Source organism: Erinaceus europaeus, chromosome 2, assembly GCF_950295315.1.
Source record: "Erinaceus europaeus chromosome 2, mEriEur2.1, whole genome shotgun sequence".
NCBI classification, from domain to species: Eukaryota; Metazoa; Chordata; class Mammalia; order Eulipotyphla; family Erinaceidae; genus Erinaceus; species Erinaceus europaeus.
The window spans coordinates 124,746,282-124,758,813 of NC_080163.1; the positions used below are offsets into that span (position 1 = coordinate 124,746,282).

At 45.1% G+C, this 12,532-nt stretch overlaps 1 protein-coding gene across 2 annotated transcripts in view; it reads right to left on the bottom strand.

The window, feature by feature from the left end:
- Positions 1 to 12,532, bottom strand: part of PLCG2 (phospholipase C gamma 2) — a 175,783-nt gene that overhangs the window by 28,823 nt on the left and 134,428 nt on the right. For both annotated transcript variants that reach the window (XM_007516620.3, XM_060185114.1), the window contains exons 23-26: positions 10,123 to 10,219; positions 8,628 to 8,694; positions 5,877 to 6,034; positions 746 to 848 (exon numbers count right to left, since the gene is read on the bottom strand). In XM_007516620.3, coding sequence (XP_007516682.1) covers positions 746 to 848; positions 5,877 to 6,034; positions 8,628 to 8,694; positions 10,123 to 10,219 — 425 coding nt within the window. The remainder of the gene's footprint in view (positions 1 to 745; positions 849 to 5,876; positions 6,035 to 8,627; positions 8,695 to 10,122; positions 10,220 to 12,532) is intronic.

Here is a 12,532-nt window from a genome sequence, read left to right on the forward strand (position 1 = left end):
TTCCCCTGCACATAGATATGTCTGGGAATCAGGGATATACTCTGGCCTTTCTCTTTCTCTATCCTAGAATCACAAGCTCTTCAGGTCAAAGACAGAACTGTTCAAAATATGAACAGAACCCTTATATTCAGCTCCTAATCCCTGGAGTCAATAATTATATCTGCAGATGTGCTCCAGTTAAGGACCTGGAAATAAGGGATATTATCTGGCTTGAAACATAACTACAATGCCCATATACTAGGAGGTAGATGGTGAAATGTGATAACAAGTAACACCCTAGAGCCTCTGAAGGGTGCAGGGCCCTGTGACATCTCAATTTCACTCCAGTGAAAGGCATTTAGAGACTCTGTTCTCAGGGCTGAGACACAATGTTTTCAGCTGCCACGTTTGTAACTTGTTACATGAGGAAGTAGATCTAACCTTAAGTTTTCCTACTATGCCAACCAGATGGGCCTGTTTTTACCAACACCCTGGCTCAGGACATCCTTAATGGGTAGCTCTGTGTGAAGAAGTTAAAAGAGCTGGGAGAGGGTAAAACAGCTCACTGGAATAGTGGGTTTTTTTTGTTTTGTTTTGTTTTTTTTCCAAAGTGCAAGCCTAGCCACCTACCACATTATGGGAGCTGTGGTCTCACCAAAAAACACAGAAATAGAGGGAAAGCTGGAATCACACTCATGTTGCCCAGACAAGGCCAAACTCTAGAGGAAATTGTTCCTAATGCACGGGGGAGCAGGAGAAATGGTACCTAGATTGTCCTTGGTCTTGCTGGTTGGTTTGCAATAAACGACCAGGTCGGAGAGCTCGATGGCGATGGACTGGTTCTTCTCCCAGTATTTCATGTTGTTCTCCTGTGGGAAGCCAACTTGTCCTGGCACCCTAGAAACCCCACCTCATATCCCACCCAGCCTGCTTTTTTCCTCACCCTCCCACATGCTCATCTCTTTTATATTTGCGCTTCTCCCAACCTTCTGCTGAAATTCTCAACCAAGTTGTTTCCATCCAGACTTAGAGATCTTTCTTGGTCCCCAGCTGTCCTGGATAGATGGTCAGGAGAACCCTTTATTTCTGATTAATAATAGATTGTAAGGTTAGAGTATTTAGATCCACACCACACTCACCAGCAGAGTTCTATATCCCAAAGATAACTGCCATATTAGGAGAACCCTTCTTTGTCCCCCCAACTCTCTATGGCCTCCCCGTTCTAAACTCAGTACATTTCTCTTTAGATGCTCAATGTCAAACCCACTTCCACATGAGTAGGAAGGGTCTCACCCCTATTCTCCCTCAGAGACAAAGGGGTACCTTAGGTGTCTTGGGCAGATGTTCATAGTCACTAAGGGGGTTGGAGGGTGTATCTGGGCTCCAGGCATCACACACATCTTCCAAGATGCACAATTTGCCTGCCCCCAGCACAGAGAAGTTGAGTATCTTACCATGGCCCTATAACAAGACTAGTTGCTTAAGCAATCAGCCTCCTCTTTTACATACCATTAACCACCACGACCTGGAGAATCCTTCTCTACAATGTCCCACAGTTCCCTCTCAACCACAGCAGTGACTACCTGGTCCTGCAGTCCCCATGCCACAATCATCCCTCCTCCATGAACTCTTCCCTTTATCCCTCCTGGATAACTGACACAGGGACTAGGAAAGGGGTCTTCCTTCCCTCAAACTTCCCAGAGTATACACTGTCTCACCTGCTGCCAGCTTTGTACTATATCCAGTCTGACACACCTCCCTTTGGGGCAGGGCCCTTCAGTTGCCAAGCATTCAATTGACAGGGCCTAGCATCAGTGACATGAATTCAAAGCCTGACCCAATTATTTATAGGTTATATCAACTAAGCAAGCCAAACTGAGAAGACACAAGTACTCCCTTCCCAGAACCAATCCGAAGGTTACACAAGTAGATTTCAGTGTATTGCTAGACACTTAGAAATAACAAACGGAGGCTACTCAGCCTAAGAACCCTCCTCCTCCACACAGCACAAAGGAAGGAAATACCTACTTTTCCAAGAACCAATGTCTCAACCTAAATGCCAACACAATTCCTGGGGCAATGATCCATACACCAGCCTTTTCCATGGGCCTTGGCAGTTACAATATGAAAAGGTATGAGCATGGCGTAAGCCTCCCACATGGACCCTAACTCACCTACACAAACCCAGCTCTCCTTAGCCCTGTTCTACCTCCTTGGGCACAATCCTATAGCATCAGGACCTAAAGGGACTGCTGTAGGTGAAGTGGGCATGGGCCAAGAGGGAAGATGTTAGCCAGGTTATCAAACAGCAAAATTCCATCAGGAAAACAGCAATCTTGTTTGTTTCCAAATGTCTAGCCTTTTTATTAACTGGCTGTGTGCTCCTGGCACACAAGTTTCCTCTAGGGAGTGTTGGAGGGCACAGAAAACCCTAGCAACCACACAGCCTGTCTCTAATGGCAACAGAACTATTTAAGTGAGGGTGAGGTGGGTCATGTCTCATAATTCTTGGTGAATTATGAATTCATGAATATGAATTATGAAACTTTGGCCCCATGTATAAAAGAACAGCACAGGGCCAGGAGGTAGTATATTCTATAAAACACTAGATTTAGCTATTTGCAAACCCTGGCGCCACAGAGAACACCATGGATTATGGTGTGGTGCTATGTTGACTCTCTTCTCAATCTGCCTATTCCCTAAAGAAAAATGGGGCGGGGGGAAAGGGCCCAGGAGGCAACTCAACAATATCATGCATGCAAGAGGCCCTCAGTTTATTCCCTGGAGCAGCATTAACCCAAAAAATAAAAGTGAAATGATAAGTTATGACAGTTTAAGGAAATATCTACCCAAGAGGAATTATTCCTTCAAAATTGTACTCTTTCTCCTGACCTACAGATGCTGCCTATATAAGGATCACTGAGAATATGAAAGAATTCCAGCAAACTCCATTGATCAGACTTTGGAAGCAACTAGACAAGCTTTAGGGAGTGGTTTTTTCCCACTCATGGAAGGCAGCCAGAGAAGCATCAGAGCCATGTGTGGATTCTTGGGGGGGGGGGGGGGCATATCCAAAGCAAGATGCAGAGGCTCCTTGTCCCCATACCAGCCACTCATATGGATGATTGTGCCCACTGAGGCAGTTTGAATGCTGTTGACTTGTATTTTCTGTGTTTTCATGTGTAATAAGACAAAATAATTTTTCAATGAAACTTTAGCAGATGTCAAAAAAAATTAAGAATAATGGCAGAGAATAGCATCCTTAAATAGCTAGGCTTGATTTTGGAAACTTCCATGAAGAAGAGAGGGGTGTGGGAACCTCAGGTGAAGTCACGTTTTTCACTATTAGAAGAAACTGAATGGCCAGGGAAATGGCTCAGGTGGCAGAGGGCAGGACCTGCAAGCCTGGAGTTCCCAGTTTGGTCCCTGGTACCCCATGTACTAGAAAAATGCTAAAGGTTTCTCTTATCATAATAAAACTTGGTGGCTATATATATATATATATATATATATGGTCAATAACAATAACAGTGCTATTTTCTGCACTGAAGGTAGCTTTGGTCTCTTTCATACTTTCCCTGCCTTCTCTGTCTATAAATAAACAAAACTAATAGATACAAAGCCATAATGCACAGGGTGCCATAACCCTGTCATGTCCCATTGAGCCCTAATCAGAGAAGGGAGTCTGGAAATAAAATCCATAGGGAGCAGTTGTTCAGGGCTTTCTCACCGACATATAGAATACTAAATTTTGGACTGGGGAGATAGCATAATGGTTACACAAAAGACTTTAATGCCTGAGGCTCTGAAATCTGAGGTTCAATCCCCTGCACCACCATAAGCCAAAGCTGAGCAATGCTCTAGTACCTATCTCTGTGTATCTTTTTCTCTGTCACTTTTATTTAAGTAAATATGATTTTTAAAAGAATACTAAATTATAGCATTGGGTCTAGATTCACAAATGTAAGACCATGCCCAGGAGGCTCATATGCCAGCAAGGGATGTTCTACAGACCCTGATGACTGTTTTTCAATCTGCAATAGAAGCATACCTAACCTTAGGGGGTGGTGGCGCCCGCCTGTGGTTCAGCTCTGTACTGCCTCAGAAGGATGGGGAGACATTCATTTACCCATCAGGAAACATGAGACTAGCATTGTTGGCCAAGTTCATAGTTTATCCCAAGTCAAGATGATAAGATTAGGAAAGCATGAAGAATGGTCTCTGTGATAGGAAAAGATGGTATGGACACAAGATGGTTAAGATACAAGACCTCTGTCCCCAGAGGGCAGGGACTACCAGTTAACTGATAGATGACTGTCCCAGGACACTAGAGACTCAAATATAACCAGAGTCACAGAAGTCCAGAGAAGCTTTTGTCAGGTGGTCAAGATTCTCTTTAGAAGTAGCTGAGTACCTGGAAAACCCCAGCATTTCCTCTTGGTTCCATGACCACAGGAGAGAGCAAATGGGACTTAACTCCATCCTCTAAGACACAGTTACACTCCCCGGGGTCCTCCAAACAGATCATCCACTATTTTGAGCTAAGCTTCCATAACATTTTGGGTCCAGGGCCTACCCACACCCACTTTTCCTCTTCTTGCTTCTCATTCTTTCCCAAGAGTGAGCAAACTGGCTCCTCACTTTGCAGACAAAGCTGTTGAGGTACAGAGCAGTGCGGTGACCTGCTCAGGGACTAGCCTAGCCAGGATGCAGATCACAGACTGCCCCATCCAAATGTTGCCTGCACAGTGAACCTCCTTAACCATGTGCTTAATCCACAACCAAGCCCAGAACCCACTACACTGAGAAACACCTCTGTGCTATGGTTATCTTTTACTCTTACCCCATCCTTGTTTCTCCTCTTAATTTTTTTTCTTTTTCATAATTGGCGCTTCATCACTCCAGATTGGCTTTTTTTTAGATAGAAAGAGAGACAGGGAAAGGGAGAGATTCCACAGCACCAAAGCCTTCTCTAGTTCAGTGGGGGACAGATTCAAACCTAGTAGGTTGCACACATGACAAAGCAAGTACACTGTTCAGGTGAGCTATCTTGCCAGCTTGTATATCTGAAAAAGTCAGCCAAGAGTGGTGAAGGGAAAATTAAAAAAAAAAAATCTATTTTGTTTTCAGGGGGAGAGAGAAGGACAAAGATGAAAGACCACAGCACCACTCCATCATCCATGGAGCCTCCCCAGTGCTATCCCTGGCACTCCCATATAGTGATGGGCCTCCAATTCAGCAAGGCACGAGCACTATCAGGTGTGCTATTTTCCAACCCCCCCACTTTCCTATTCTTACCATTACCCTCCACAAAGTACTTTCAGCTTAATACCACTGATTTGGGATGGGATATCCCAGAGAAGTCCATTGCCCTCAGCAGAGCTTCTTCCAAAGCAATACATAGATCTGTCTTATGACAGTATTCGTAGCCCCCCCACCCCAAGTCCAGAGAGATGGCTCAATGGCCAGGAGCTTTAGAGCTTCAGACAGTGTTTACAGAAAAGAATACATTCAGGTCTCATGAGATAGCTCACCCAGTAAAGTGTAAGCCTCACTAAGTGCAAGGCTGTGAGGTCAAGTCTTGAAACCACATGGGAGCACCATGAGTGGTGAGGCAGTGCTTTCTCTTTGTCTCTTTAAAGAATAACATTAGCTTTAGGAAAGCTACTCAGTGATATACTCAAGATCCTGGACTCATTCTCCAGCACCACAAGAAAACATTCAGAAAGAAAAAGGTAAGACATCCTTAATGAGACACACATGCCAGACCAGCACCAAACAGAACACTGCTGTCTGTACACACCGAGCATTCTAAACTCATCCTATGATTCCCCTCAATTCCAAGTTGCTGGTGCTGCCAGGAGGCCTGAGAACCACACAGGCAGGCAGAGTGCTACCTTGGTGTCGATCTTCCAGGTGATCTCCCGGATGCTCTGAAACCATTCAAAGAGCTCCTCCACTCGGTCCGTGGCAAACTCCACTGGAGGGTCACCCTGCTTCTTGGGCTCCAGGATGAAGACAAAAGGCTTCTGGTTTTTCCCTTGTGGGGCTTTCACTAGGGAGAGAACAGAAATGCTGGTTGGCCAGTTACAAAGTACAAACACTAAAAATCCACACTAGCACTTCTCTGGCAAACCTTCTAAACCACCACAGTTGGTGCCAGCTGGGCCACCAGCAATGTGCAATAGCACTGGGACTCTTGTTGCCTGGGGGTCTTCAGTGGCTTCTCCAAGAAGACAGGTCCATGCCCCAACCCCTATACCTACGAATCTGATCTCTGGAAAAAGGGTCTTTGTAGGTAAGGAACTCAGGATGAAGTCATCTCTGGATTCAAGGTGAACCCTAATTCCAAGAAGTGGTATGGGGGAAGTGGGTCTGAGACACAGACACAGGAAGGAAGGAGGCTAAAAATAGAGGCAGAGTTTGAAGTGATCAACCACAAGTCATGGAACTCCAGCAACCACAATGGCTGGAAGAGAGACTGACAACTACATCTCTCTGCGCAGCAAGTATTTGTCTTTCTTTCCTTCCTTGTCTTTACCAGAGCACTGCTCAGCTCTGACTTATGATGGGACTTCAAGTACAAGAGTCTTTTGCATCACCTTTATGCCATCTCCACCACTCAGTATTTCCTAGATAAGAACATTAATGTGTGGGCCAGGAAATAGCTCACTGAGCAGAGCATACACCTCACTGTGTATGCAGCCCTAGGTTCAAACACATAGAGGAAAAGGAAAGCTCAATGTATTGTCAAGTAGTACTGTGGTATCTCCCTCCCCAGCCCTCTCAAAAAGAACAGAAAGTTAGATGTGCGGAGGCGGGAGACATCAGTTGTATTGTATATCCGTGAGGCTCTGGATCATTCAGCAGTGCCTCATTAAGAAAAAGAGAAAATGGGCAGGGGTGGATAGCATAATGGTTATGCAAAGAGACTGTCATGCCTGAGGCTCAGAAGTCCCAGGTTCAATCCCCCGCACCACCATAAGCCAGAGCTGAGCAATGCTCTGGTGTTTCTCTCTGTGTCTTTCTCTCCCCACACCTCTCTCAAAAATAAAATAAATAAAATACTTTTTTAAAAAAAGAAAGAAAAAGAGAAAAAGGGGCTGGGCGGTAGTGCAGTGGGTTAAGCGCACATGGGGCAAGGCACGAGTGGTGAAGCAGGTCTGCAGGTGTTTCTCTCTGTCTTCCCCTCCTCTCTCCATTTCTCTCTGTCCTATCCAACAACAACAACATCAATAACAATAATAATAATAACCCAACAACAAGGGCAACAAAAGGGAATAAATAGCCTCTAGGAGCAGTGAATTCATGGTGCAGGCACCAAGCCCCAGCAATAACTCTAGAGGCAAAAAAGAAAAAAGAAAAAGAAAAGTAACATGATTGAGAGAAGAAATTATTTTCCAACCAATATACTCAGCCAAAAGCATGTACCAAGCAATATGATGCCCAAAAGATCACTCATTTTGTATCTGATTAATCCTCATCACAATGTTTTGAGGTGTTGCTCTGGTTGCACCCATATTACAAGAGGAGAGAAAATGAAAACTCACTGGGAAAAGGGAATGTGGAAGGTAACAAAGTGCAAAGCTCACACCTAACTCAAACCTACCTCTTGGTCACCCTGCAGAGAATTATAGGAGACAACCCACACAAAGAGTAAAGCAAGCAAAGGTGGAAGCCACAAACACCAGCCTTGGTTCCTCAACTCAGAACAGAGTTCTCAAGCTTGATTTTCTCATCTATTTGTCAAGACATATAGTCCCTTCTACCTACCCAATTGAATTGTTTGGAAAAAAAAAAAAAAAAGAAAGAAAGAAAGGCAGACAGCACAGTGCTGGCACAAGAAGCAGAGTTCCCAGCATGGCTGTTATCTGTGGCCCAGGAGGCCAGGCTCAGGTCCTTGCTGACAGGGTCTTGGTAGGAGTCAGTCCAGGCTAATTGATGGAAGGACTACAGGGAGCAGGAGACCTGCTATGCACATGGGCTGCCCAGAAGAGAAAGCATCTTGGGCTTCCCGCCCAGAGCATCCCTCTTCACTGGTGCCAACCCCCTATGTGGACACTGCTACACACCCATATGTGCTCAAGGCCTGGAAGCCTAATGAAAATCACATGACTGACACCACATGTGAGCCTGTGTACTCCAACCATTCCTACACTATCTCCTCATACCAGCTACTGAGGCAAGCAGGCCAAGTTTCCTGGTGCTCAGCTGAGCTTCCAGGGAGCCAAGAACCAGAGAGAATGGGCAGGCATGGATCTCATCTCGTAGCAGTGAGAGGTAGAGTGGAGTTTAGAACCGGATGCCTCAACTCCATAATCTACCACAGTCCGGGGCCAACAGCTTAGCTCTGTTCCGAGAAGCCTGGAAAACCCAGGCAAATTCCTGCATGGATGATGACACTGATGGAAACGTTGGAAGCAATAGCTACTAGCATTCCCAACACTGGACTATTCTGGCATTTTACAGACACTAATAATAGGTATATCATTACAGTCCTTGACCTGCCTAGCCCTGATACTCAGATTGAGATAGACAGGACACAAAGTAAGACCCAAATGATAGCCATCTCCCCGCCTGCAATGTCTGTGAGGCCAGGCTGGGAGGGCCTGAGTGGAACTTCAGGCTGAGCCTGTGTGTGCACGTACCCACATTATAAGTGTTGAGATCCAGTATTCCTCTGCAAAGAGAACCTAAGGGATTGTCTTCAATAATCTGTGAAGAAACAAGACATACCTCACATTAAGTCTTAACAGGAATAATAAAAAGGCAACCCATTTCCAAAAGCATACCATTTAGCAAAGACACTGCCTGAGGAGCTATTTAAAATGCATTTTCATTACAGGATACGTCCATGGGGAGCTAGCTAAATAATGAAGCACAGAACTGATGCTCACCTAGCAGTGAGCAGGTGCCAGCAGGATCAGAGTTTTGTTTTCCAATCTGTAAAAATGTGCTTTGTAAATTCTGAAAGTTTTTGAAGCTTTTCTGCAGATATGGCTTTAAAAAAAAAGTCTATCCTGGATCCTTGAGTCTGGTATTATCGTGAGATGGGACTAATTGGCCTCCTAAAGCCCAGTTCAAGAACCTTCTATGCTCCCTACATTGTATAGAAGCAATGCTCACACTCTATAATCTGGCTTTTTAAAAAATATTGTATTTATTTCAAAGAGAGAAGTACAGAAAGAAAGATACAGAGAGAGAAGAGCACTGCTCTTCTGACTTATGATGGTGTAAGAACTGAACCTGAGACTAAGAAGCCTCAGGTATGAAAGATAGCATTGTACTATCTCCCCGGTTCTGATCTGGCTTTGAAGGCTTTCTTGACCCTAGTCAGTCATCCAGTTCCACCACCTGGTTTATACTTGAGCCACCTTAAGATCCAGCTGAGAGGGAAAACATCTTGGTTTCAGGAGAGCTGGCAGAATTATGCATCTGCATACTACCTGGTCCTGGCAAGCCAATGCTGACTGTGTGGGTGAGGAAAATGTAGCACAGACAAGACAGCTGGGTCTCATCTCAGATTCCTTTCTGCTGGTCTCATTCTATGGAACACTTAACTAGACTTCTACGACTCAAGGGCCCCTTTCTCCACACAGCCCTCTCAGATTTCCCTGACTCTATAAAAAAAGAAGAAGAAGAAAGAAAAAGAAATCTGTGGTTTCAGACAAGACCATAGAAGCTACCTTGGGTACAGAGCTGTCACACTGAAAATAGCTGTTCTTTGAGCCTTCTGAGCAAAAGGAGGAGGGAAGAGTCACGGGGGGGGGGGGGGTACTGGCCTCCTCACTTATTTACACCAAGCTCATTCTGAATGTCTGGCTGCCAAGATGGATGTTTTTCATTTACAAACTGCTTTAAGCAAAGGACAAATATCCCCCATTCAGCCATTTCCCTCCATGGGGAATTCTCCTGCATATTCAAAATCATACATCCCAGCACAACCTGATTATAAAAGCCTGGCTGGCATGGAGTCTCTATAACTATGACCCACAATTTAAAGATGTTCCTAATTTCTATGTCACTCTACTATCCCTGGTGATTCCAGGAATAGCAGTGCATACACAATGAGATGGCTCAGTGGAGTCCCCAAAGTGCAGCTGAACAGGTCTCCTCCTCGGGCTGGAGAGGACCAAGACTCACCTGCTTTTCCATCTCCTCCACATCAGCGGTTGAAATGTCCTCCACATAATTGGATGGGAAGTACTGCTGTATTCGGGTCCCATAGTCCCCCTTCCACCTAGAGAAAACACAGGCCAATCAAAGCACCTTTGCCAGACAGCACTGCTCAACTGCCCTTGCCCATCAGATCAAACTGCAGGAGGGGAAGAGGGCAGGTGTCTGAGGGACTGGAGGTGACCCTTAGCTGTGATAATGGTACATTTCAAAGGTTTTCTCAGCTTTTTGCTTTTTTAAATCAGCAAGAGGTAACTGTGAGAGAAGGTAGCTGTCACCCCCTTAGCATAATCCTAATGCTCAGCCAAAGGCACCAAAAGTTAAATTTCAATACTTTAAGGCAAGAAAAAGGCCCAACTCTGGAAGCTTCAAAGATAGCTCAGCAGGTAGTATATGCCTGATAAAGCATATATTATCCAGCACAGCATTAAAAAAAAACAAACTCACCCCTCCTGAGTGGGTCTAACATCACTCATATCAGGGTATTAGGGAGGCTGTGAATTTAGACAGCATGGTGGTAGAAAAAGGGTGCTGGGGTAAATAGCCTGAGCTCAAATTCAGCTATGCAACCAACTACACAAGTGCTCTGTGCATTAGACTCTCCATCAGTGATGCGGAGATAATCCCAGTGCCACCCTTAGGTGTGTGGGGCATTGGTACTATGTGAGTTAACAGTACCTGACACATGATTATAACTCCACTGTGTAAGTTCTTGTTACTCAGCTAGATTCCAGGCTCCAACCAGCCTACTTCTCTCACAACACCAACATAATACATCTCTCTATGGCCTTGACTCCACTCCACTATTCTACAGACACCTTTCAATTCCCCACAGGTCCAGTGCCCCCCCCCCCACTCAGGGCTCCTCCCTCCACCAATGGGGGCCACTCTCTGCAGCCAGGAGCCTTGTTCCTGAACACACCTCTGAGTATACTACACTAATAGCTCCAAAGGCAAAACCAATCCCAGACTCTCCAGCCTGGCAGTCAGATCTCAGTCTAGTGAAAGGTCAGGATTCTTGGACTTCAACTTCTACTTCTTTGTGACTTAAACTTGACATTTATTCCAGACAATCACATCTTCTTGTGTCCCTGCCAAACTGTCTGGTTTCCAGTGCCTTATTCAATGACATTTGTATTCATATTGCCTCTACTAACCATGAAAGACTAAAGTAAGTATGCCTTGTTCAGGAAGCCTTTCCAGACTGCCTCTCAACTAAGATTGAGAGTTCCCTGTGCTCCTACAGCATCTGTTCCCAGAGCCTTAGGAGAAGATCACACCTGAAAATTAATGCACATATCTATCTCCCCGCTACTGAGCACTTTCTCAATCTTAACTCTGCTTTTGTGATGGTAGGAACAACTTAATTCCTTTTTAATAAAAGTGAGGGCTGACTATGCCATGGCCTAGGGGAAGCATGGGGAATAGGCTGTGAGCCCACAACAAACCCTTTCACCTCTATTTCTCTATTTCTATTTCTCCAGATTCACTTTAGGCAAAGATTGGCTAAATTCAGGGTGACTACATGTACCATTTGCCTGTGACTGGGCAGTTTTTACCTGTTGTTCTGGTATAACTATTGGCAGCATTCCTTTCTGTCTCACACACATCCCAATTTGGACAGCCGTTAGTTGGTCCCTTAACTACACTAGAACCAGTTTAGGAGAAGGCAAATAAAATGCCCAGTGCAGGAGGCTGGGTAGTGACACACCAGTTGAGATGACATGTTACCACGTGCAGGAGCTGAGTTCAGTTCCCTAGTCCCCACCTGCAAGGGATAGCTTCACAAACCGTAAAGTAGTAATGCAAGTGTCTGTTTCTCCCTCTCTCTGATTTCTGTGCCTAATGCAGACAGTCCACCAGATGGCACTTATTGGCCAGGGGTAGGGGAGAGGATGAACTGGGCACTTTATCCCACATCCTTCAAAGGCACTTAGGCCAGTCTCTTAACAACGACCCTGGATCCATACTCCCAGAGAGATAGAGAATGGGAAGGCTCTCAGGGGAGGGGATGGGATATGGAGATCGGGTTATGGGAATTGTGTGGAATTGTACCCCTCTTATTCTATGGTTTTGTTAATGTCTCCTTTCTTAAATTAAAAAAAAAAACTCGTTTCAAGACAAGAGCCTGGGAAATTTGGAGAATCCACATCAACAGTGTGGAAAAGCATGAGATCACCTCACATGAATGGAAAACAGCCATTTGGAATGATAATCAGGCTCTATCCACAAAGGTGTTGTAATTAGTATCCTGCATGGGCAGAACCAGTACCTCAGTAGAAGAGGGTGCACAAACATATGGAGAGGGGAGCAAAAAGACCTGAGACCTGAATGTGCCTTGGGGTGGAAGGGCTCAACAAAGTCAGCCCCTACTTTG